General features: G+C 36.7%; 1 protein-coding gene across 2 annotated transcripts in view; it reads right to left on the reverse strand.

Moving 5' to 3' along the window:
• Positions 1–275: 275 nt before the first annotated feature.
• The window catches only part of RYK (receptor like tyrosine kinase), a 95,345-nt gene continuing 68,016 nt past the window's right edge, over positions 276–27,604 (reverse strand). For both annotated transcript variants that reach the window (XM_031438244.2, XM_064491315.1), the window contains exons 11-15: positions 21,118–21,250; positions 19,740–19,849; positions 19,418–19,577; positions 2,552–2,688; positions 276–1,407 (exon numbers count right to left, since the gene is read on the reverse strand). In XM_031438244.2, coding sequence (XP_031294104.2) covers positions 1,296–1,407; positions 2,552–2,688; positions 19,418–19,577; positions 19,740–19,849; positions 21,118–21,250 — 652 coding nt within the window. In that variant the 3' untranslated portion in view covers positions 276–1,295. The remainder of the gene's footprint in view (positions 1,408–2,551; positions 2,689–19,417; positions 19,578–19,739; positions 19,850–21,117; positions 21,251–27,604) is intronic.

The following is a 27,604-nucleotide window of genomic DNA, read 5'->3' on the forward strand; positions in this document are numbered from 1 at the left end:
CTTAGGTCAACTAGAACAAGCATAGATACATACATTCCCTGAATTTAACGGCTCTGGAGAAAGTTTCAGTGTTGTAATACTTTCTGGTAATAATAATCTCAACTTTTTATTAGAACCTGGAGACTGAGCAGAGTCAGCTATATTATTCGTGTTAGGGATTGGGAGCCTGAGCGAGACACCCATGAAATGGAACAGGGACATCTAGCTGTTGCATGTTCAAAGACTTACCAGACACAACCAATCATTCATTATGAACAATATTTTCAATACTGTCATAATATAAAACAAATTCTTTAATTTTCAAGTGTTTAAAAAAAACAAATTTATACTTAAGCCAGCCTTGAAGATAAGCACGAAATGTACCAGTTTACATTTTTTCCCCACAACAACTCAAGCACCCATTCTGTGCATAGCACTGTTCTAGGTGCAATAAATGGGATTCTTAACCTTAGAAACGTGATTTCAGTTTCTGCAATTGTGTTATCTCCTTTTCCAGAGAGTAAAAATAAATAAAATCACCACTGTTTACTACTGATCTGCCTCAAATCCACTTCTGGCTCACAGAACCGCTAATTTCTGCCAAATTTAAGATGTTTCAGTGAACTCAGTTCCTACTTCTCCCAAAATAAAAAAGCAGAACTCCTTTTCATTAAAAAAAATAAAAAAGAAACAATTTCCCATAAAAGGGCAGTTTCTGTTTCTAATAAGTATTTTTTCCTCTAGATTTTCTTTAAGTTTTCTTCCTCTAATATTGCCTTTTCCTGTACAAGACAAACCAACCTCTTTTTCTGTTTTTCTTTTCCTAAGAAAAAGCTGCATCTTGAAGACAAACCATTCCCAAGACTAGTGATAAATATTAAAAAAAAAAAAAAAACCACAACAAAACTTTAAAGGTGAATCACCTACATTACCTTGATGAAGTCAAAAAATAAAAAGCAGTTGGCACTAAGATAGCTATTCCAGATATCTGTATTTAAACAATTTTAAAAACTGTTTATTTATTTTGTAAGAATGTACCCCTAGTCCAAAGTTAAGTATGCTTAAAAAACATTTTTGGCCAAAAAATTTACAAAACCCTTTTCAGTTCAACCTAATAAAAGTGATACCTAGAAAATATTCCACATTATTAAGTCTGTATTAAAAAGTTCAGATTCTAAAGCATTCCTAAGGCACGGTGTTCTGGAAGACAAATGTGCTTCTGCTGGCGCTGTGTGATGTACGAAGCATCCGTGACTGGCTCCAAGTGAGCCCCGACAGGCACCTTTCTCCTGATGCTGTGGGACTGCGAGAGACAGTCAGACATAGGCCCCCAGGGCCGCGTGGAACTCTGTGAGACACTGCACCAGCTGCTGGAACTTGGGCCTCTCCTCCGGATCTAAGGCCCAGCAACAAGCCATCACAGCAAATCTGCAGTGACAAAAACGGAACATTTGGCTAGTACTGATACAGCACTTCTTACTTTTGATCAATTTGACACTAGTTATGTTTTCTGTCTAAATGTGGGTGTGGAGAGGATGACATACTAAGTATTACCATCTACTGGCAGCTCTAAAATGAAAAGAAGCTTAAAATGAGTTATCTGGATTTTATGTGTAAACTTCAATTCTTCATGAGAACATGTCAAAATATATCAGCAAATAGAGATTTTATGTAACTACCTAAAACACAGTCAAAATAATAACCTGTGTTATCCTGCACAGTTGACACGGGGGTCAGGGTGCCCAAGATCTGCCTATAACTTACAGTCAGCCCTCTGTACCCCCAGTTCCTACACATCTGCAGTTTCAACCAGCTGTGGGCTGTGTTAGTACTATAGTATTTACCACTGGAAGAAATCAACATATAAGTGGACCCACACAGTTCAAACTCTCATTGTTCAAGGGTCAAAGTATTTAAGTTCTGAGAGAAAGAATTTGGAGGAAGAGGAAGTTTAAGCTGTAAGAACCTTGGATCTACAGTGAAATCAGTGTAAAAGCTGCCACCTCACTATGGTATAAAAAATTTCAGGGGATTCTGGAACTGAGGCCACATTCATCTGTGCACTCAATCACCCTTAAACAGCCTCCTACCCACTCCAATACCATTATATGGGAAGACCAGCTATGTGATAGAAGCAGGGAACAGAACTACCTCACTCACCAGCCAGAACATCTTCCTTAAACGTCTATCAACTGACAACAGCTGGCAAGGTAAGATGGCAACAAGAAAGGCTCTTTGTAACTAAGGATGTTCTGAAGGCTGTTTAAGTAAAAGTCAAGTCCTCACTCTAAAAAGAATAACCGACAGAGCATTCAGTGTTTCCTCACCGTGTACGTTAGTTTCTTGGATTAGATTAATCCCTATAAATACGAGACGCAAAAAGTCCTAGTGTCAAGTGCGTTAAGGGCGAATGAGTCTGGACGCCTTTGCGGTTCTCTACTAGGGTCTAACTCAAGTCCAAAGAGGCATTATTCTCAAAAGGAAAGTCTCTGCATGAGTGTGGACATCCCTTCTTTTATCCCAACACTGCAAGTGGAATGAAACCCATGTCTTCAAGCTCAGAAAAACTTACAGTTCATCAGGACAGTTTATCGGCTGGGCTATTCGGTAACCATCTTTCAGGTACGCGGCCATCTCAAATGGGTCGATGTCCACGTAGGGCGTTTGGCCTAGAGTCATGAGCTCCCACAGTGTCACTCCAAAGGCCCACTGAGAAGAAGAGCAGTGTCACCATGAGGGGACAATTAAAACAGTCGTCATGCACCCAAAATAGCAGATCAACCAACTCTTAAAGAAAGCAAAATATCATTTACAAAAAGAAGTCTACCATACCTAGTTAGTCTCTTGCTTGGACAGAAAAGAACATTTTAATGAATGCGTCCTTTAATGTAAATGTCTTTATTGTATGTTCTCAGGTAATTAGAGCCATTGGAAAGAATTGTTTTACTGCTGATTACAAGCCCCACTAACCAAAAGTGTTAATTACGTCTACAATTTTCATAATATGAAAATGTGTTGCTTTAAATAGTGTAGCTAGTCTGTATTTTGAGAAGTGAAAAATGAATATAACTTTAGCCTAGTTAAAGGGAAGAGCATCTTGAATAAGTGAAATATGCAAATTATGTAAAAGACAACATAGATTTTTACTATATTCAAATAATTTAAATTAACAGATGAGAGTGTCCTGAAAGAGTATCTTCCAACCTCGCTTGAGCAAAAGATCAGATTTATTAAAATCAACATGTAAAACTACTAGTAGGGGCAGAAATCATAAGCAGTGTCAACAGTGCTCCTTCATGGTCCAACCAGGGCTCCTCCTTTTGGCTGCGGCTTCTGGGGAGTGTGTGGACAGCAGGCAATGCGTCTACAAAGAGCTGCTGCCATGTGGCCAGGAAGGACTCAGACTGGAGACTTCCGCTGCTCTGCTGACAAGCGTGAACCCTGAGGTCAGAGGAGCTGAAGGTGGATAAGGAGGAAGATACCTGTGTACATGCTATCGTGTTTATGAATCCTTTTAAGTTCTAGACATCATACGGATGTCTCATTTAACTTTCACAAAAAAACCTACGAGAATCATTGGCAGCTCAATTTTACAGGTGAGGAAACTGAGGCTCAGAAAAGTAACTTGCCCAAAAAACCACTTTTTATTATAAAAGATGAAGGGGGGAAAAATAAAAAAAAATTTTAAGGGAAAAAAGAGGAAAAATACACAAGAACAAAGTCTGTTTATAAAATCTAAGCACAATGCATTAAATTTTAAGTTATTATTTTTAATAATAACGAAATACAGAAATACTATCTAAAGTATACAGATTTTTAAAGCCTTATATCAGTGAACAACAGCTTTATTTATTATAATCTATGCAAATAAGAAAACAATGGAATGAGTATCTTTTACAACATCTTTAAAACTATCAATGAAGAATTCTATACTAAGCTAAAATACACTTGAAAAATTAAGGCAAAATATAGTTTTTCAGAGAAACAAAAGCTGAGAGGATGTCACTGGGAATTTGGATCTGCACAAAGAATGAAGAGTGCTGAAAACATATGAATAACAACTACATATTTTTTCCTCATTTTCTTAATAGATTATTTAAAGCAAAACCAGTAACAATGTATTGTGGGGTTTATAATATATATGGAAGTAAAATATATGCCCATAAACAGCATAAAGGAAGGGGGTGAATGGAAATACAGCACTGGAAGCTGCTTGTATGAAACACGAGGTGATATATTATTTAAAAGTAGAAGGTCTACATTGTAAACCCTAGAACAGGTTTCCCAACTTCAGCACTACTGACATTGTGGGCTGGATAACTCTGTTGCGAGAGGCTGTCTTGTGCATGGCAGGATCCCTGGCCTCTATTTGCTAGATGCCCCCAGTTGTGATAACTGAAAATGCCCCCAGATATTGTCAAATGTCACCCCAGGGTGGGGGGTGGGGGCAGGCAAAATTGCCCCCAGTTGAGAAACACTAAGCTAGATGGATTAAAGAAAATAAAAAGACACAAATAACCAGTATGAGGAATAAAAGAGGAAACATTTTTACAGATCCTCTAGACATCAAAAAATATTTTGAACTCAACTTTATGCCAATAAATTCAATATCTTTGATGAAACGACCAAATTTCTTGAAATACACATATTACCAAAATACACAAAGGAACAGAAAATCTATACAGCCCACTATCTTTTAAAGAAACTGAGTTCGGGAGGAGGGTATAGCTCAGTGACAGAGCGCCTGCCCAGCATGCGTGAGGTCCTGGGTTCAATTCCCAGTACCTCCAATAAAATAAACAAACAAACAAACCAAGTTATCCCTAAACAAACTGAGTTCATAATCAAAAATCTTCCCACAAAGAAAACTCAGCATCCAAACAGTTACAATGGGTGAATTCTATCAACCTTGAAAGGAAAAAAATAATACAAATCTGGATGAGCTTCCTAGAGCTGCCAGAACGAAGTACCACAAACTGGGTGACTTAAACAGTGGTATCTGCCTCACAGCTCTGGAGGCTAGAACCCCCAAATCAAGGTGTCAGCGGGGCTATGCTCCCTCTGAAACCTGCAGGGGAGAATCCTTCCTTGCCCCTCGATAGCTTTGGGTGGTCTGAATGCCAGCAATCCTTGCTGTTCCTTGATTTGCAGCTGCAGCACTTCAATCTCCACCTGTGTGCACACAACATCCTCCCCTTGCATGCCAGTGTCTCTTTTTATAATGGTATTAGTCATACTGGATTAAGGTCTACCTTAATTGATTATGACTTCATCTTAACATTATACCTGCCATGACCCTGTTTCCAAATAAAGTCACATTTTGAGGTATGGGGCTCTGGATTTCAACCTATCTTTGGGGGGAACAAAATTCAAACCACAGTACAATCCTACACAAACTCCAGAAAAAACAGAGGAGGGAACACTTCTCAATTCATTTTGAAGCCAGCATTATCCTTAATACTAAGACCAAAGAGTTTAGCCTTTAGGAACTTAGTATCTTTTTCATTAATAGTGATCATTTGATAGAGCAATGCCCACCCTTGAGGTCTGTGCTTTGGGAGAAAGAGACAAAAATCAGACAGAGACAGATGTATAGTTTTTAAGTCCCCATAGAAACAGAGCCTATTGGAATAAACCAATAGGTTTAAGGGAAATGTTCTATTCTGCTTAAAAATGGAAAAATGATTTCAAATTAATAAGAGGTAAAGGAAGGTCCATGCTTACATCCAGGTAATTTGTCTACCTTTAAGCTTTAATTTATATGAACTTTTAATGATGACAGTGATTACTAAATGCAATGTTTAGTTTTTAAAATATTGTCCAATTCCATAGGGAAGGTAGTTCACTACACAGATGGAAGAGAGCCCAAAGAAGTGAACTGGGTGGAAGGGTGTTCCCACCCTTCCTTCACAAGATGAGATAGGTCTGTTCTTACTCACTGATAGTGTCAGCAGCAGGGGGGAGGCATAATCAATCCAAACCAGATTCCAGAGGAAGAAACAATGAGAACCGGTAACAGGAGGATACTGCCACTTGATCAACAACCCCATCTACTGACAAGGGATGTTCTAACAACCTCTACTGTCAGGGACTTTCACAGCAATGCTGGTGGTAACTGAGACCCGGAGTGTATACAGGTACCATACCAGTATAACATACATAAGCTGACTTTAAAAAATTACTTCTTTCACATTGTTCTGTCCACATTATCACTAGGCACCCACCTCAGGTTCTCGTATTAAATACTGCAGCAGTAATACACCAAAAAAAGAATACGCCTAAGGGAACACTGCAGTTTCACTTCCTTAGAAGCAAACAAAAAAAGTGATTAATTACATGTTGGCTCACCAACCCTTATAAAAAAAAAATCAAAACCAAACAACACAAGGATGATTTGTGGAAAACTTGTCCTCCAAAGTCTTCTGATAACTGAACCATTTAAAATTCAGACAGACCTATAATTTCCTCTCATTTGACGTTGTTTGAAAGAGGGCAATAAGAAGGTCAGGATGTTTCACCACCCCCGAGTTTTCACTCTTAAATGTAACAGTCAATAATGTTGGGGGTATTCAGAGATTTCCATTCTGTTACTTCGGGAATTTATAATGCAAAGCTGACCTCAATATATTATATATGATGAGAAAAAAAATTCTGCCCAATTCTAAATGATCTCATTTGACCACAGTAAAAGCATCAAGTGTTCCACGGCTAGGCCTTTCTGTTCATCCTAGAAACCTAACAGCCCTTTCTCGCATATGGAAATGGGTTCAGATGACCAAAGTGCAATTAATTTAATCTGGGCAAGTGTTTTCCAAACTTGAGTAACAAGAAGAATCATCTGCGGAGTTTGTTAAAAGTATAAACTCCTGAGTCCCAAATAATTCTGAGGCCCAGAACTCCATTATTTAAACAAGAGTCCCAGCTGGGTCTTAAGATCCAGCAAATTTAGGAACCAGTCTTAGATGTGTTAGCCGTGGTGGTCAGGCAGCAAACACAGTATTTATTTATTTTTATTGTAGTATGGCCTACATACAAAAAACTGTTTCAATTTGGTTAAGTTCTGACATGTGTACACCTCTGAAACCATTGCCACAATCAAGATAATGAACACATCCATCACTTGCAACAGATTTTTAACAGCTCTAATCCTTTCCTCCCAGTCCTCCCCACCACCACCCCTACTATCCCCAAATAACCATTAATCTGCTTTCTGTCACTAACATTAGCCTGCATTTTCTAGAATTTTACATAAATGGAAAGATTCAAACTACACTTTTTTGCCTAGCTTCTTTCACACAGGATAATGCTTCTGCGATTCATCCATGACGTAAGCGTGTATCAACAGTTCACCCCTTCTCACTGTTGAATTGTATGACTGCAGCAGTTCATCCATTTACCTGTTGACGGACATTTGGATTATTTCCAGGTTTAACTACTAAAAGTAAGGCTGCTATGAACATTTATGTACAAGTACTGGTAAGGACATATGCTTTCATTTACCTAGGAGCAAAATGACTGGATGCAGAATATACAATTTAACTTTTAAGAAACTGCCAAACTGTTTTCTGAAGTGAATGTACCATACTGCATTCCCATCAACAGTGTAAGAGAGCTAGTTCCTCCAAAACCTTGCAAACACTCCAGCCTTCAATTTTAGCCATAGTAACAGGTGTGCAATGGTATTTCATTGTGGTTTTAGCTTGCCATTTTCTTAATGACTAATTATGTTGCTCATATTTTCATGTCCTTATTTGCCATCTATATGTCTTCACTGGTGAAGTACTCTGCCCATTTTGATATTGGGTTGCTTTTTAATCACAGGTTTCCACTGCTATCTGAAAGTATTCTTATGAAACATTTTGGAGACTGAAATGGCATAAAGCAAAGCAGCAGTCTTGCTAACATGTGCACAAAATCAAGATAAACCACAGATGCTTACAGATACAGTTCAAAGCTCCGACAGCTTGATTCTGAGATGCTGAGTGTAGTGAGTGTCCAGGAAAGGAATTTGGTAGAGTCATTCTCTCTGCTCAAGGTGTGAGATACCCCTATAAATGGCTACTGCAAAACAAACACTTGAATGTTTTTCACTTTTCACTTTTTTTTTTTTGTAAAACCAAAAATCCTCATTGGATTTCTTCTGGTTAGTGAAAACAGTTACTAACAGAGGTCTTTCACAAAAGCAAAGTGGCATAAAGTGAACTTCTGAAAAGTGGGAAATAACTGTACTGACTTTTGAGAGTTCTCTAAATATTCTGCAGGTCATGTCCTTGATCAGATACATGATTTGCAAATATATACTCTGAGTGTGACTTGTCTTCTCATTCTCTTCATACTATTTCAAAGAGTACAAGTTTTAAATTTTGATAACATCTAACTCGTTCTTTTTCAGATCTTGATTTGATGTCTTACCTAAGACATCTTTGCTTAATGCAAAGCTCCAAGGATTTTCTTCTACTGTTCTCTTCTGTTAAGTTTCACAGTTTTAGGTTGTGCATTTAGATCTGTGATTTGAGTTAATTTTTGTATATGGAGCAAGGTATGAATCAAAGTTCATTTTTTGTAGCTGGATATCCAATTGCTCGAGGACCGTTTGTCTAAAGGGTAATCCTTTCACCACTGACTTGCCTTTGCACTTTTGTTGCAAATTAGTGGTCCATACACATGTGGGTCAAGTTTTAGATGCTCTATTCTATTCCACTAATCTATCCATAATGCCAACACTACACTGTCTTGATTACTGTAATTTGAAATCAGACCTCCAAGTTTCTTTCTTCAAAGCTGTTTTGGCTATTCTATGCCTTTGCATTTCTGTATCAATTGTATCAATCTGTGAACTTCTACCAAAAAATTAAAAGTCTGTAAAGATTTTATTTGGGAATATATTGAATCTATATGGATCAACTTGGAGAGGACCAGCATCTTAATACTGAGTTTTCTAATCAACAGACAAGGAATACCACTCCATTAGGTAGGTCTTTAATTTCTCTCAACAATGTTTTAAAGCAGTCATCATACAGGTCTTTCACATTTTTGTCATATTTATTCCTAAGAATTTCTTATTTTATGATGCTTTATGTTTTTTTTAAACTTCAATTTCTGAATTATATTAGTATATATAGAAATACAACTGATTTTGTAAATTGATCTTGTATCCTGTAATCTTTCTAACCATCTAACCTCACTAGTTAGTTCTAGTAGCTATTTTGTATATTACATTGGATTTTCTTCATAGATAATCATGTCGTCTACAAATAGTTACTTTTTCCTAGCCAATATTTTCGTGCCTTTTATTTCCTCTTCTTGCCTTAGTGCACTGGCTAGAACCTTAAGAACAATACTGATGAGAGTGGGTGTCCTTGTCTTGTAACTGGTACTAGGTAACAACAATTCAGCCTTTCAGCATTAAGTATGTTATTTGTTATAAGGCTTTGTTGTTGTTGTTGTTAGATGCCCTTTATCAGACTGAGGAAGTTCTTATCTATTCCTAGTCTGCTGGGAATTTTTGGGAATTAGAAATGAATTGTTTTTAATGGATTAAAATGGATTGTTTTTAATACTATTTCTGCATCCACTGAGATGATCACTTGGTTTTTCTTTTTTAGTATGTTAAAAGAGTAAACTGCACTGCTTGGATTTTCAAATGATAAAATAAGCTTGTATTCTTGGGATAAAGCCAATGTGGTCATAATATTATTTTTAAATATATCTATGGATTCTAAACTTTTCTTTAGACTTCTTGTGTCCGTGATCATGAGGGATATGATCTGTAGTCTCTGTCCAGTGGTATTTCAAGGTAATGCTGACCTCGTAGAATAAGAGAAAGTATTCTATCCTCCAGTTTCTGAGTTGTATATAATTTGGATTATTTCTTCCTTAAATGTTTGGAGGTATATTCACCAGTGCTCTAGAGTTCACTCTGGACCCAGCGTTTTCTTTTTGGGCAGGTTTTCAACTAAAAATTCATTAACATTTAAAAATAGATATAGAGCTATTAAATAGATACAGATTATCTACTTTTAAAAATAGATTCATTTATTTTATTTTAAAATTTTATTTATTTTTGAAGGGGCAGGAGGTAATTAGATTGATTGATTGATTGATTTTTTATTATTATTTTTTTTAATGGTGGTACTGGGAATTGAACCTAGGACCTCCTGCATGCTAAGTGTGCACTCTACTGCTGAGCTATATCCTGCCCCTGGAGAATCTACTTCTTGAGTCAGCTTTGAAAATTCTTGTTTTCCAAAAAATTTGTCTATGTCACCCACGTGTCTAAATTTATTTGGAGAAAGTTGATCAAAATATTCTCTTACTGCTGTGAGAATCTGTTATGATACAATCTCTCTCAATCATTATACTGTTAATTTGCAACTTCTTTCTTTTTTCCTGATTAGTCTGGCAAAAGACTTATCATTAGATATTCTCAGAGTTAAGCATTGGTTTCACTGATTTTCTCTTATGTTTGGTTTCATATTTCACTGACTTCCATCTAATCTTTATTATTTCCTTCCATCTACTTACTTGGGGTCTAATTTGCTCTTTTTCTAGTTTCTTAAGGTGAAAACTAAGATCACTAATTTGAGACTTTTCTTCTTTTCTAATATTGATGTTTGATAGTATATATGTCCCTCTTCAGCAGCATCTTCCAAATTTTGAAATGTGTCGTTTTCATTCAATTCTAAATACTTTGCAACTTCCCTTTGATTTCTTTGTCAATACATGGGTTATTTGGAAGTGTATTATTTAAATATTTGAGGATTTTCCAGATTCCTATTTTTGATTTCTAAGTTAATTCCACTGTGTTCACAAAACCCTACTTTGTATAAACAAAATGTTTACATTTATTGACTTCATTGCCCAGAATATGGTCTACATTAGTAAATATTCCATGTGCACCTGAAAATATGCATTCTGCTGTTGTTCAGTGAGTGCTCTATAATTGTTAATTAGATCAAGGTTGGTTGGTACTGATATTCAAATCTATATCCTTACTGATTTTCTATTTTATCAATTACTGAGAAAGAGGCATTGAAATATGTTCAATTATCTTTTAGAAGAATTTAAGTAATAAGAAAAACCCCATGTATATTTAACCAGGCAGTTACCATTTCTGGTACTTGCTGCTTTGTACAGATCCATATTTCCATCTAGTATTACTCATTACTAAAGGACTTTAACATTTCTTTTTGTTGTTGTTGTTGAGGGGAGGAGGATAATTAGGTTTGCTTGCTTGCTTTAATGAAGGTACTGGGGACTGAACCCACGACCTCATGCATGCTAAGCATGCCCTTTACCCTTGAGCTATACCTTCCCCACTCACCTTAACCTTCCTTATAGTGTGTGTCTGCTGGTGATGAATTCTTTCAGCTTTTGTATTTCTGGAAAAGTCTTTACTTCCTTTACTTCTCCTTCTATTTTGAAAGCTACTTTCACTGAGTATAAAATTCTATGCAAGTTTTTTCTTACACTACTTTAAAGATATTGGTTTACTGTCTTCTTACATTGCTGCCCCCTACCTTCACTTTGTCCCTTTAGAAACCCCAATTACACATGAATTCAGCAACCTGAAGTTGTCCCACAGGTCAATGAGCAAGCCTTCTTCAAGAGCTTTCATGTCTTCTCTCTTCTATCTCTTGCTTTACTCCTGTATCAGACAAGAGGTATACCTCTTCCTGTGCCAAACTATACCTTTCCCTGGGCTTCTGAGCCCATTCGCCCATCATGTCTTGGACCTCCAAAAACCACATGTCCAATCTCTTTCTCCCCATTGTTCCCTGGCCTAAAAACCAAACTAAACAAACCCAATAAAATAAAACACAAAACAACACAATAAAACCTCTCTTGAGCCTGCCATTCCATCAAGCTATGACCCTTACCCTCCTCTTCACAGCTGAACTTCTTCAAAGTGTAATCTACTTATCGCCCCCACTTTCTCACTTCCCAGAGCCCTTGACAAGTGCTTTATCTATCTCTAATGATTTACTAAACCTGCTTGTTCAAAAGCGCCCAATGATTTCCTCATCCTTTCTGACCACTGCAGATATGTTTTATAGACTAGAATCTCCTTGAAACTATTTCCTTCCTTGGTTTCTAAGACACAGCATTCTCCAGATTCTCTTCTTACCTTTCTGTTTTATTTCATTGTTTATCTTTCCTTTCTCCCTAACTAAAAATAAAAATTCCCTATATTTTTCCCTTGGCTTTCTTCTCCCTTTGTATTTACTACCTCTGAGATCACTCCCTTGTTCATACAATCACAAGTTTTATGAACTTGATGCCCAGTTTCTAATATCTTGCTTCTGTGTCTTTCCAGAGTTCTAGACCTACGTTCCACACATCAGCATCTTGAACTCAACGTGCCCCACCCACATCAATCACGTTTCCCACCAAAACCAGATATTCTGCCTATTGTCCTCTATTGTGCTGTATCTTCGTAGTGACTTAGAACTTACTGCAACAGGAGAACTAAAGAGAAGTACAGATCAAAGTTGGAGCTGAAGTTTTCAGAATCATGGGTCCTGAGTAGAAAAGCAAAGTAGACGTCTATGCAACGTATCTTACAGTTAAGAGGGAGACCCTGGGCCACAAAAGTCAATTAATAAATCATTTACTTATAAATAACAACTGAAGTCAAGAGAACAAATGGGATCTCTGAAGTGAAGTCTGTGAGAGTGAGACAAGGAGAAATGTGAGGACTCAGTATGGAAACAGAGAGGAGAAGAGGACAGGGTGAGGCCATTCGGGATGCTTTTACACAGTCAAGTACATAGCTCTCCAAGGATAAGATTAATAACGCTGGCTGTGAATGGCCTTACAATAAATGACCCAAAAGACACACCACACACATCAACTTCAATTTTGTAAATACGTAAAATATGGGACACCTGCTAAAGGAAAATAATTAAGGCAGAGTTCCCCACTGTCCATTCTGGGAAAGATGACTTGTGCATGAAGATACAAGGCAGCAAGTGACCGGTATCATTAGGTAGACACAAAATTCTTGATAGGTGCCACTAAGTAGATACAAGGTTCTCTGGGGATCCAAAGAAGATCAAATCAAATGTCATAAAAGTAGCTGGCATGTTTGGATCCAGCAGGAATTCCAGATTGGCTGAAATGTATATAAAGAAATGTACAGTAGAAAATATGAAGCTATAAAGGGGAGGGAAGGTTAAGGACCGGAAAACTGAAGACCAACGGGAAGGATTCTGGATCTTTCCCTACCAATTCCTTTAATTAAAAGTTCACTTTGAAGATCAAAACAGCATGCAGGAATATTCTTAGGAGTAGAAGCCTGCGTTCACTCAATTTTCACTAACATTAACTAACAAATTTTCATAAGTGTCCAAAACTGACACTATGCTGCAAACATGGTACAGGCTTTATTAGTATATATCCCTTTCTAAATGCCCAGTTTTTGAAGTTTTAATGTTCTATGAATTTTAATTTTTCAGTCACATATCTTCTAGGCCTTTCCAATAGCCACAGCTGAAATATGTATCTATAGAATTATGATACTTTAAAAAAGTTTTACTATTTAAAATTTAAGATCCAATTAGTAAGTTCATACAAGTGACCTTTAAAGGGGTCCTCTGAACAATTCTTCAATGTAAACTATTAACCCTAAAATCTTAATAATCCTCCATATTTATCACTGTGGCAAATATTTTTTTATTCCAGCTAAACAAATGTACCCAGGTGCATAATGACTATATATAAAACGCACTGATTGCCTCAGGTATCAAATTTAGTTCATGTTGCCAACTCAACTTCCAAAATCAGCCATCCTTAGGTACAGAGGGTCATACATGACTGAAAAGAGACCTCTTCTGCTATGTATCTGTCCTAGGATCCATGATTTAAAAAGACAGAAGAGCCAGTATTGGAGCCCTACCTACCAGGCCATCACACATGTCTGCTATTTATGGTACTTCTGTCCACTGTACCAGATGCTCAGACATTGGTCCATCAGAACACTGGGGCTATTTGAAGGGAATATTAAATAGAACGATAAGGACAAGGTAGGAAAGGGAAGAAAAGAGATGTTCACATGATTTCTTGAGGAAAATATCTGTTCTTAAGGAGAGCCAAATAAAGAAAATACATCGAGGGTCACTACACTGTCACAAGACAGCAATTGGTCTCTCTGAAAAGATACTAACTTTTCCTAGAGTAAATCCATTTATTCCTCATCCCCAGGAAAGATTAGGTCTACTAAAATAATACTATTTCATAAAACTAAACAATATGTTCTTAATGTTAATATTAAACTTTAAATCTTTATTTCCTAAACTAACGTCTGAATGATCTTTTCACTTCTCCAGCCTTTTCCTAATGTCTTTTTATCAATTCTTCTTAATGTCAGTTTAATATTTAAATAAACCTAAGATTATTGATGTGTAATATCTGCAACCACAATGGAAACAAAATAAATACTGGGAATCTAAGTATTATTCTAAAATTAATAATGAAGAAATGGCATAAAATAGAAAGTTTTCTGTCCCTTTAAAAATAATAAGCATTCTCACGGGGGAGGGTACAGCTCAGTGGTAGAGTACACGCTTAGCGTGCAGGAGGTCCTGGGTTCAATCCCCAGTACCTCCTTTAAAATAAATAAATAAATAGAAAGATAGATAGATAGATAAACCTAATATCCCCCCAAGACAAACAAACAATAATAATAATAATAAGCTTTCTCTGAAAACTATTGCTCTTTGATGCCACAGTAGCTCAGAAGACTACTCTTCACGGGCATATGATAAGTGTGAGCTTCTTCTGCTCAAGTATGTTCAGAGTTGTGGCAGTGACTTTCCATGGCACTGGGCAAACACGAATATTAACAAATTCTACTGCAAACAGAGTATCTGTATAACTTTACAGAGTTCCCTCCTCTTTCTAGAGATAAACTCTAATGTTCACAAAAGAAATGTCAAGGAACACATTTTCATATTCTCTGCACCCTAAAAACTGTCCAAATACCTTAAAGGATCTCTTCATTGCCACAAACCACACTGATAAGATTAGCATGGAAATTATTTGCTTGGCTTGTTTTTCCCAAGAAAATGCTTTTTAAACACAATGTAATACTATAAAGGCAAGAAAACCACCAAGAAAGAAACTCTTAATTGTACATTCCTGATTGCATTTAGTCTCTTAAGAGAAGATAAGTCTCTCAAGAGCAGAATTATGTTAGCTACTATAATCAACTAAATAATTCAAAGAAGATATAAATCAAGAAATCTATTTCCAAATAAAAGAAAAGTCACCAAAAAAATCTATGGCAGTACCACATCTGATGAAAACAGAGTAAGAACAATATCCAGATAGTCTTAAGAATGCCCATAATGACGTCATCTCTTAGAATAATATTAGAGATTTATAACTAGTCAAATCTAGTTGTGCGTATTTCCTAAGTTCAACAGTTAAAAGCTGATATTAACATTAAGAATCTTGACATAGTGAAATATTGAATCCTTCCAGTAAGAACTGAAAACACAACCCAGAGAAGCAAGTATTTTTTTTAACATGGAAAACATTAATATATTTCTAAACAAATCAAGTAGAATTTTTAACTATAAAGAAATGCCAAAAGGACTTTTAAAGACAGAGAAAATGTCCCTTCCAAGGCAGTTAATGTTGCTACATTAACAGCTAAAATACAAATTTTACATGTGTAGATATTCTGGTGGGAGTGGGATTACATTACTTATTTTGCATTTGACTCTGAATAAAGTTTTATAGTCCAAAAGTAGATTATTAAATGTAGCTTTTTAAACCCCCAATTTTATCTATATAGGAAACATTGGTACAGAGCATGATTATGTGTACATATTTTCGATACAGATGTTTAAAAGCAACTTTAACACGTATGCTTTAATATAAGAATTCGAAAAACATTCAATCCCACAAAACTGAAAGGCAGGATTTTTACACTAATAGTCACAGTCATAGGAACAGTGTTCCCATTCCTTTCAATCTCAATTATCCAAGGCAAAAGATATCTAGGAGAAAATATATTTTTTTAAGGAAATGAATTTATAAGAATCTAAAGGAGAGAAATATGAACATTTAGGAGCTGACCATGTTAAATGTAAATCAATGGGTATTCTCACCAACACGTTCTAAGTACAGCTCAGAAGAACTTGGGTCACACAGACATTTCAACTAAGTTTATGCCAAGACATGCTAAAACTAATTATAATTTTAAAGTATTTCTTCTGTTAAGTTGCTTACCATTAAGTTTGTGGTGATTTTTAAACATAAAGCTGTCAAGTATCAAATAGCAATAACGTATTTGGTGTGACTGTAGCCTGATGGGCAGCAGATTCTTACATAAAATATGTGAACTCTCAGAAAATTTGTAAACTACCATAACCATAAAAATAACTAATTCTAAGTACAACTTTGAAATATTTGCTTAACTAAGCCACGTATCCTTTATATGGACTTTACCAGCTAATACAGGGCAGTGCACCCAGCTGAAGAGATGCAGATCACACTGCTTAGAGATGTGTTATTAACTAAGGTCCCATTGGCTGAAATGTATCATCTAATTTTTACTCTGGAGTTCCTGTGAAATATGCTAATCATAAATGTTATAAAGAGTAACTCCTATTACTACTTTAAAAATGCAATGGAATACTTACACAGATAAATACATTAAATTAAGCAATGCATATTTTGGGGGTTTCCACTGTGCAAGCAAACAGCACTACTGGCTACCTTGCATACGCCTCTGAAATATTAGCTATCAATGTTCCCTTTTCTAAGCAGTCTCCAATCTCCTGAAGTTACATGACATGCTTACAGATTCTATTTCCTGCCTGTTAGATGAGTTTTGGGTTCACCACAATTGCCACTTCATTTCTAAGGCAACTATGCTGTATTTCAATGAGTAATAAAAACATAAAAATTTTTAATCAACCATTGAAAAGGATATTAACATCTCAAAGAGTTGAATGAATTAATCTTTCAAATCAATTATGGAATGAGATTTTTCAAAAAAAAAAAAAGTGAGAAAAGTCTCTCTTACTTTCCTGCATTAAAAAATGTTCAGATGTAGGCTTTTCTAAAGGGATGGATTAGAAAACCATACAGCTGTAATTCAACACAGTTCTAAAACAAAGTTAAACTCATTTTTTCCCCATGAAAAGAACTTTGCTTTAAGGTAGAAACTGGCAAGGGATTCCAGCTATAATTCAGAACCTCTGAATAAAGACCTGGCAACCCTAAGAACAAGCACCTTATCAGAGAGCACAACCGTCCTTGCTGCCATTCAGGGCAGCAGCTGTGTGCTGGCCTAAATCAAATCCGCTTCCCTTTTTTACATCATTTGGGAAAAACAAATATCAAAACCAGAAAAGCAACCCCTCCTTTCCCCCAAAGAAGTCCATGTTCTCTTTAGACAACTATGAGAACTGTGTGAGCTGCTTTGCATGTTTATATTGCTTTACTTGGAATTTTAACGTCTTCACATTAATGTTAGAAAGAGAAGTTTTATTTTGCTATCACAGCTCTGAAAGAACAGACTAGGCCAAGTTCCCCACTGTTATATAAGCTGGACCCTCGGGGTTCTGAATCTAAGAGTCAGGATGCATTTCTCCCACCTCCACCCATTCTCCAACGTGCCCCACGCCTCTGGCTGGGAAAGAGCCTGACAACATGAGGCCAGTTTCCATCCACTATTAACCTCTCCAGCAGCTCCGTGAAGCAGACAACATCTTTCTCACCATCACTCATATTTACTCTGCCCATCTGTCAAGTGTCAGGTTAAGTTTTTTTTTTTTTTTCAGAGAGTAGTTGATTTTAAATTAAGTTAAAGCAAAGTATTATGAAGAGATGCATAATAAAAGACCTTAATTTATAGGGAAAAAATTTTAAAACCTATATATGTAAATTGGTCATTCACATCATGTTTTATCAAGACATTTGATGTGTAGAAAGGCACAATATAACAGCTAACCTAGCTTCTGAAAAAGAAAAAAAAAATTAGAAGATCATAATAACAAGAAATGGCTCCTCCCTTAACAAATCACTCTCATTTCAAGGATTTTAAGTTGGAATATTAGTTTTTCAGTAAGGAAATTTTAGCTAATTTCAATTATTGAGTGTAGTGGATTGAATGGTGGCCCCAAAGATATGTCCACATTCTAATCCTCAAAACCTGTAAATATCACCTTATATGACAAAAGATGTGATTAAGTTAAGGCCCTCAAGAGTAGAAGTGTATCCTGGATAATGAGGTGAGTCCTAAGTGTAATCATACGTATCACTGTGGGGGGGTGGGGGGGGAGTTTTGAGAAACAGACACACGGTGGATAAGCTGACATGAACATGGAGCCAAGAGATGCAGCCAGAAGCCACGGAGTGCCAACAGCCACCAGAAGCTGGAAGATGCCAGAAAGGTTTCCCCCTTAGGGCCTCTGGAAGGAGCAAGGCCCTGCCTGTACCCTGATTTCAAACTGGGCCTCCAGAATTCAACTGTGAGAGAATAAATACCTGTTGTTTTACCAGTAAGGTTGTAGCAATTTGTTACAGCAGCCACAGGACACTAGTACACTGAGGGAAAGTGTGTATTAAAAGAGTAATCCTTAAACCATACAAACTTAGAAGTAAAAGGGTAACCCTATATTATAAATAGAATACATCAATGAGACACAACATACAATGATATAGTAAGCCCATTTTTACAAATGAAACTTTAAAGCAAATTTCTCTATAAGATTTTACATGTAACACTAATAGATATCATTTGAGTGAGATAAGGCGACTTTATAAGCAGAAGTTTTACCTAATCTCTAAATATTCAGGTACAATACTAAAGTGCAGTAAGCAAGAGACAGGAAAATGAATTAATCTTCCAAATCAGACTAAAAAGTGACAGAAATTAAAAACAATTATAAATGCCTGCAAAAAACCCACAAATAAAAGTGGCTTCTGAAACTATACATCACTAAGTATAAAGGATCCCACTATACGATCTGCTTGAATGGGCAAAACTGACATAAGGGAAGAGAGTGACGTGGGGAATTATAAATTGCTCAGGCCATAATATTTGGAAGAGGTCTTTTGGAAAAAAGAAAGCAACAACTTGGTCATTCTGGGACTTAAAAAAATAATCAAATACTGTAACCTGTCTAACTTCAATATTATCACCTAAAAATGGAATAGTGTCTACCTATCTCATAGTGTTAACAGCCCTCTCACAGATTATTGTGAGGACGAAATGAGATTACACACAGTGATGGCCCATGGTTTAGATCATAGTTTATCTCCACAAACTGGCTGACTGGGAACTAACTCTACTTGCTTTCTGAATTCCTTACTCTAGGGAACAGTTATTCGATTTTTTTAAAGAATAGAAAAGCATTTTTAAAACGTTTGGAGCCTCTTCTTCATTTTCATTCTGTTCATTTCTGGGGGTCTCAGCACTTACCACATCACTAGCACTGGAGAATTCATTATTAACCAGACTTTCGAGAGCCATCCACCGAACTGGTCTGTTTTCATTGTCCCCCAGACAATGATAGTCCATGGGGAACAAGTCTCTGGAGAGGGCATTGTCTGTGATCTTAACTTGAAGTGTGTCATCAATGCTGAAAAGTAAAGACAGTGAACATCAAATGCAATCAGAGTACTTAAAAATATGGACCACAGTCACTCAAATACAACACAATTCCCACTGTGACTCCAGGAGAGAACCCCAAATCCAGGGGGCAATAAACACCAAACAACAGTGACGAGCTCATAGCACCTACACACAGTTCCTAGCAGCCAGGTCTTTGTGGATGACTTCCCTTCTGGCCAGGTAGCTCATCCCACAGGCAATCTGAATAGCCATGTGTACCAGGTCTTGCTGAGAAATTGCCTGTGGTAACAGAAAACGACAATGTTTGCAGGCAGCACAAAAATGATGAGGGCAGTTGCTTGTTTTATTCCACAATCCTACTCCATCCCAAAACACTTCTTTACACCTACACACTGAGTTTTAAAAAGCTACTTCTTGACCAAGAATATGTTCCCATAGCTCCCTGTATTTATGTCTGCCGTAGTCTTTATCATCCTGCAATATGTAATTTACCATTTACTTCACTGTCTCTCTCATCTGTTAGGTCTGTCTCCCCAGCAACCAGCACAGACAGTAGCTGCTCAATAAGTTATCTGTTCAGTGAATGAATTGTCAAGGTCATATTTAATAATGCTTATTATTATTTTACAATAGGTTTTTAGTAGGAGGCAATCCCCTGGGGACCACTTTCAAACTAATGCAGGTCTACAGCTCTCTCTAGTGACGGCCTCCTCCAGAGCCAGGGTGCCTGTACTGTAGGCTGAGCAATGAAATCCCTCTCCAGGTGGTGCTGACAGGTCACAGCCTCCAACCACTTGCTGGAAAGCCTAGCTTTAATCTGTCAATTTACCGAGCATCTCATAGCTATAAAGCCAAATATTCAATGCAGCTTTTGAATCTACTTTCTCCTGGCTACTCTAATAAGAACATTATTACAAATCCTAAAACCAAATTAATGAGGCTACAAGGTACAGAAGGGAGCGAAACACCCACCAGACTTCACTACCACTACCTTCATAATGTGTCTGGAATCCAACAAATGCCTCACAGCTATGTGCATGAGTAGTAAAGAGAAAGAAACTCTTAGATGACTGATATCTTGCAAGCAAGCATATTAAAAATATCCCCAATTATCCCCCACAACCTATACTTCCAGTCATCACCAGCTTTTTAGGGGGGTAGGGGGGTGTGGGCGGGGATGTGTACAGTATGGACCAAGTGGCTCTGTAAAGTCGATTTCCATTCCTAGAAGGGAGATTCAGCACCAGAGCCCGCAAAGAGTTATCAGAAAAATGACTGAGACGGTGTTACAGAAGGTTTGAGGTGATTATGAATAAACACACAACGGTTATACAGGGAAAAACTTCAGCATCAGCGGAGTGTAAGCCTCAAGACAGGAATCACAAACCATCTTCTTCTAAGTCAACAGGTTATACATATCTTCTGGTTCATTCTGAGTTTTGTTTTGCAGGCCTTCAGACAGTTTATATACAAAAATGTTAACATCTACTTTTAAAAATATTAGAAGCTACCAGTAAATAACTGGTGCTCAGGCAAAGTTTTCTCACCTGCGGATTATTGGCCTCCACTAATTTGCACTGCCGTAAAAACAATTTAAGATTCCCCCAATTCATGTAAGGCAGTATCACCATGGGTTTTTCTCCTTCTTCTATACACACATGGGTAATGGGAAGAAGATTTCTGTAAAATAATAAGAAATCAGGAGAAAGACAAGTGAAACGTCAGGGGTTTATTTTTAATTATAAGTAACAAAATAAAAATAACCTAAAACAACAAGAAAATCTCAAACATACTTAAAAACATGATTATCATTAAAAATGTAAAATTTTAAATGACTGTAATGTTTCCTACAAATGCACTTTCTTGATAGGGAAAAATTATAAACTCAAAAGATGTTTCCTGTGGATTAGAGTCTCTTAAAACACACTCTAGCCACACTAAATCTTTAAAGGGTAATCCCCCTAAAAAATGACTTGAGCATGAGCATATTATGGTAACATTTGGTTCATCATCAGGCTTAAGAAAAAAGCCCCACACAGTCTGCAGAGCAGTACGATAACCAAGAGTCTGAAACTGCCACAAGAAGCCAAGAAGTCTTCAGCACATCACATGAGATTTAGAAACTGATTTCTAAATCCTAAATTTACCACTCATTGTCTGTGTGAACACCTCTCTTGGCCTTAGTTTCCATAGCTCTAACACGAGGATGCCACCAACCACACAATGTTGCTATGATATACAAATAAAGCCACGCACGTAGGAAAAGATCTTGTTTTAAAATTTCCATGGCACACATAAATACTTTCATCCTATTGTCTAATGACACCTCTTCCACTGGTACCTGGAAATAACTATTCCTTTTCCCCAAGATTACGTAACTTTTTACATAATTACCTCATTTCCCCGACTAGGCTGAAAATTCCTAGATGGAAAAAACTAAAGTGAACTCTTTTTTTTTCTTTTTTACACCCAGTGCTTTGTATTCTGTGCCACAGAAATAAGCATTTAATAAATATTTGATAAATAACACCAAATAACAGCCTTAACAACATTCCTACTTCTTAACTTAGTAAATTCTGCCTCTAAGGATATTAATAAGGAAATATTATTAAACATAAGAAAGTTACATGGACAAGGATAGTTAATGCAGTATTACTAGTAAAAAGTTGCAAACAAGTTGAATGTCCAAATATAAGGAAGTATACTGAAATAATAGGATAGCATAAAACAACTGAACAGTCACAAAGAGGTGTTAAGAGAATACGAGTGAAAGCTTATTTTTACAGGAAAGCAAGACACAAAATTCAGTTATGTTTGCAGGACATTTACAAATACGGAGAAAAAGGAACAAAACTCTGCACAGAAATATGCCAAGAGTTGTTTGTCTTTGAGTTGTGGGACTTTAGATCATGTCTACCTTCCTTTTCTGTATTTCCTAAATTGTCTCAATTAACTATGTATCTCTTTTAAAACCACAGTCTCACAATTCTGGCCTAACAATGCACAAGTGAACGCCGTGGGCCCCCCCTCATGCTGTGCAGGAATTACTAACAGGGAAAGAAAGCACTGACCCTGAGGACCCAGGAAAATGAAGACTCAGAGACCAGTGAACCTGCATGAGGCCTCTCTGTAGGGCCTCTGCTTACATTACAGCCTGAGAGCGGCAGTGATGCTTAGTCTCTCTTTACAGGTGATGAAACCCATGCAGGGAGAGAGGGGTAAGGTAATCTGCCAAGGACAAACAGCAAGCACACGGAGAAAAAAATTCAAATCTTCATCTGATTCCAATCCCTGTGTTTTCCCCTGGATCACTGCACAGTCCCTCCCAGCGGAGCAAGGCGGAGTACAGGGGAGAGGACAGAGCCTCTTCTCACACCAGGACCCATGCATACTACGGTGACAACAGCAGGAGGGGGCGGGAGGCGGAACTGGAGGAAGTTGGTCAAAAAGGTACAAACTTCCAGTTACATAAGATAAATAACTCCTAGGGATGACTATACCTAACACTGCTGTCCGAGATGCAGGAACACTGCTAAGAGAGTAAATCCCAAGAGCTCTCATCACAAGGAGAATTTTTTTTTTCTTTTCTTCTTTCTTTCCTTTGTATTGTATCTATATCAGAAGATGGATGTTAACTGAACCTCCTGTGGTAATTATTTCACAATATGTGTAAATCAAATCATCATGGTGTACGCTTTAAACGTATACAGTGATGTACGTCAATTCTCTCAATAAAACTGAAAAAAAAAAAAAAGACCACAGCAGGTTTGCACTCAGGTTTAGCTGAGCATGCCATGGTTTTGGGGTAATAAGAAGAGCCACCCATCAAAATTATTTCTCTGTTCCTTTCCTCATGACTGAAATTTACTGAGCAGAGCTTTTTAAAGACATTTGCTCCAAGCCCAGTCATTTTGCTGGAAAAGATCAAATCCTTTATTCTTTCATCAGAGGATTAAAAGCCCTCGGGAGAGGTGACAAGCTGCATGAAAACATTTCAAAGTGTGCATGGCTGCTCTTCATTCTGCCCATTTTGCTAAGGAAAGGAAGGTAAAGAGGAAGGCCTGGGATCTGTAAGAGTGGACGAGCAAGGGCAGAGGCAGGTGCTGCAGAGAACAAGGCAGAGGAAAAGGCAGGCTCTGTGGGGAGCTGAGGCAAGAATGCGTCCAGTCCTCGGTCTGGCCGAGCGCCTCTGCAGAGTGGAGCCGCAAGGCATTCAGCAAAGTGCCTGCCATCAGGCACTGCTGCATGGTATGTAGGAACATTGTTTAGACAGTAAATCCCAAGAATTCTCATCCCAAGGAGAATTTTTTTTTTCTTCTTTTCTTCTTTCCCCCTTTGATAACCATAGTTGTCTGTGAGTCTGTTTTTGGCTTGTAAATATAATTTGTATCTTTTTTTTCTTAGATTCCACATACAAGTGATATCATATGGTATTTTTCTTTCCCTTTCTGACTTACTTCACTTAGAATGACGATCTCCAGGTCTACCCATGTTGTTGCAAATGGTATTTCATTCTTTTTTATGGCTGAGTGATATTCCATTGTGTATATATACCACAACTTCTTTATCCATTCATCTGTCAATGGACATTTAGGTTGTTTCCATGTCTTGGATATTGTAATTAGTGCTACTGTGAACATTGGGACATTGTGTCTTTTTGAATTAGTTTTCTCTGGATATATGCCCAGGAGGGGGATTGCTGGATTATATGGTAAACCTATTTTTAGTTTTTTAAGGAACCTCAATACTGTCCTCCATAGTTGCTGCACCATTTTACATTTCCACCAACAGTGTAAGAGGGTTCCCTTTTCTCCAAACCCTCACCAGCACTTATCATTTATGGACTTTTTAATGATGATCATTCTGACTGGTGTGAGATGATACCTCCTCGCAGTTTTGATTTGCATTTCTCTAATTAATCAGCAATGTCGAGCATCTTTTCATGTGCCTGTTGGCCATCTGGATGTCTTCTTTGAAGAGATGACTAGGTCTTCTGCCCATTTTTTGACTGCATTCTTTTTTTTTTTTTCATATTAAGCTATATCAGCTGTTTGCATATTTTGGAAATTAGTCCCTCATTGGTCTCATTTGCAAATATTTTCTGCCATTCTGTAGGTTGTCTTTTTGTTTTGTCGATGGCATCCCTTGCTGTGCAAAAAGCTTTTAAGTTTAACTAGGTCCCATTTATTTATTTTTGCTTTTATTTCCATTACTCTAGGAGCTGCTTTGAAAAAACTATTGCTGAAATTTACGTCAAAGACTGTTCTGCCTATGTTTTCCTCCAGGAGTTTCATAGTATCAGGTCTTACATTTAGGTCTTTAATCCATTTTGAGTTTATTTTTGTATGTGGTGTTAGAGAATGTTCTCATTTCATTCTTTTACAGGTAGCTGTCCAGTTTCCCAACACCACTTATTGAAGAGACTGTCTTTTCTCCATTTATACTCTTGCTTCCTTTGTTATAGATTAATTGACCACAAGTGGGTGAGTTTATTTCTGGACTTTCTATCCTGTTCCACTGATCTATGTGTCTGTTTTTGTGCCAGAACATATTGTTTTGATTACTGTAGCTCTGTAGTATAGTCTGAAGTAAACGAATGTGATTCCTACAGCTCCTTTCTTCTTTCTCAAGATTGGTTTGGCTATTTGGGGTCTTTTGTGTTTCCACACAAATTTAAAAATTTTCTGTTCCAGTTATGTGAAAAATGTCATTGACAATTTAATAGGTATTGTACTGAATCTATGCATTGCCTTGGGTAGTATGGCCATTTTAACAATATTGAGTGGAAAATAACAATATTAAACCACACAATTTTAACCCTTCAAAAGGACATCTTCAATCCCTCAATACTGTGTGTTCAACTTTTTTAAAGGCCTCTGGCTTTTTTATTTTCAGTGCAACTAAAAAGATTATCTGCATACAACAACAACAACAACAACAACAACAACAACAACAACAACAACAACATCATCATCATCATAATAAAAACTCAATCCAACAATGGGCAGAAGACCTAAATAAGCAATTCTCCAATGAAGACATACAAATGGCCAATAGGGACATGAAAAAATGTTCAATATCACTAATTACAAGAGAAATGCAAATCAAAACTACAATGAAGTATCACCTCACAGAATGACCATTGGAATGACCATCATTCAAAAGTCCACAAATGATAAATGCTGGAGAGGGTGTGGAGGAAAGGGAACCCTCCTACACTGCTAGTAGGAATGTAATTTGGTGCAGCTATTATGGAAAGCAGTATGGAGAGTTCTCAAAAAACTAAAAATAGACTTACCATATGATCCAGCAATCCCCTTTCTGGGCATGTATCCAGAGGGAACTTCAATTTGAAATGATACATGCACCCCAATGTTCATATCAGCACTGTTTACAATAGCCAAGACATGGAAACAACCTAAATGTCCACTGACAGATGACTGGATAAAGAAGTTGTGGTATATATACACAATGGAATACTACTCAGCCATAAAAAATAATGAAATAATGCCATTTGCAGCAACATGGATGGATATGGAGATGGTCATTCTAAGTAAAGTAAGCCAGAAAGAGAAAATACCATATGATATCACTTATATGTGGAATCTAAAAAAAAGACAAATGAACTTATTTATAAAACAGAAACAGACTCACAGACATAGAAAACAAACTTATGGTTACTGGGGTGTGGAGGGAGGGAAGAGGGTGGGAAAACATAAATTAGGAGTTTGAGATTTGCAGATACTAATTACTATATATAAAATAGATAAACAAGTTTATACTGTACAACTCAGGGAACTATATCCAATATCTTATAGTAACCTATAGTGAAAAAGAATATGAAAATGAATATATGTATGTATATGTATGACTGAAACACTATGCTGTATACTAGAAATTGACACAATACTATAAACTGACTATACTTCAATAAAAAAAGTATATCTGTTCATTACTTTAATCAATGTCCCAAGTATATGGTAAACCTACGCAGACATCAGCTTCAGAATTTGAAACCAGAAAAACTTTTTTCTCCCCCAAGAAACATGTAAGTTTCTTTCCCTTCTAATAATGAGATTTATCAAATTTTAATGTTTCCTTCAGCTTTGCTTGCCCAGAAATTAAGAGTTGTTTTATGCTCAACCACAGTAAGAATAACTCCTTACTGCTGGCTTGTTTCCTTTTCTACCATCACAATGCCAGAAAATTGTTTTCATTTTCATTACCATTTTATTGATCTTACTATAGCTGCCTTCTTTTTAGGTTCACAGATTCTTTTGAACATGAACCAAAGCGTAAATAAAATTCAAAGATAAAACAGTGTAGTCATCTTATCTTTTGGTAGAACTCAAGTAACTGCTCAAAGTACACGGAAACTACAATGCATGATGCCTTTTGCACACATCACTTTCTTTTTTTTTCCAGAAGTCCATTAATATCCTCCAATGAGAATGGACACCATTCCATATTTAAAACATATGTGACCAAAGTTTCAGTAGGCATACAAATTAAGTTGACTCTATACAATAGTTTAAAAAAACTCAAACAAATCTTGCCCCAACACTGACCCTGCTGCACATTGTGATACTATATTTAAGCCCTTTTTGGCTTAGAAGATAGAATTTTTTTTGTTATAGTTCTGTGAAGAGGTTGTTATTAACCTTTTTTAAAAAAGTTCTTCATATAGAACTATAAGTATTTTTTTAAAACTCATACTACGAACTAATGAGGAGAGATTGGCTAACTAAAACATGGTCCATCTGTTCAATGTACTGCTATGTAGTCTTTTTAAATGTGGACATGAATTTACTTACATGAAGAGATAGATACATTGTTTTGCTGTATCAAGAAGCATGTTAAGCTTGTTAAGGATAATGGCATTGTGATTATATAGGAAAATATCCTCAATTTCTTGGAAAATGCATGCTAGAAATGCATCGAAAGTGCTGAAATGTCCAATTTACTCACAAATAAAATATCTATCTATCTATCTATCTACTTATATCTACCCAAATAGATGACAGATACATATAT

This window comes from Camelus dromedarius, chromosome 2 (genome assembly GCF_036321535.1).
Source record: "Camelus dromedarius isolate mCamDro1 chromosome 2, mCamDro1.pat, whole genome shotgun sequence".
In the NCBI taxonomy this organism is placed as follows: Eukaryota; Metazoa; Chordata; class Mammalia; order Artiodactyla; family Camelidae; genus Camelus; species Camelus dromedarius.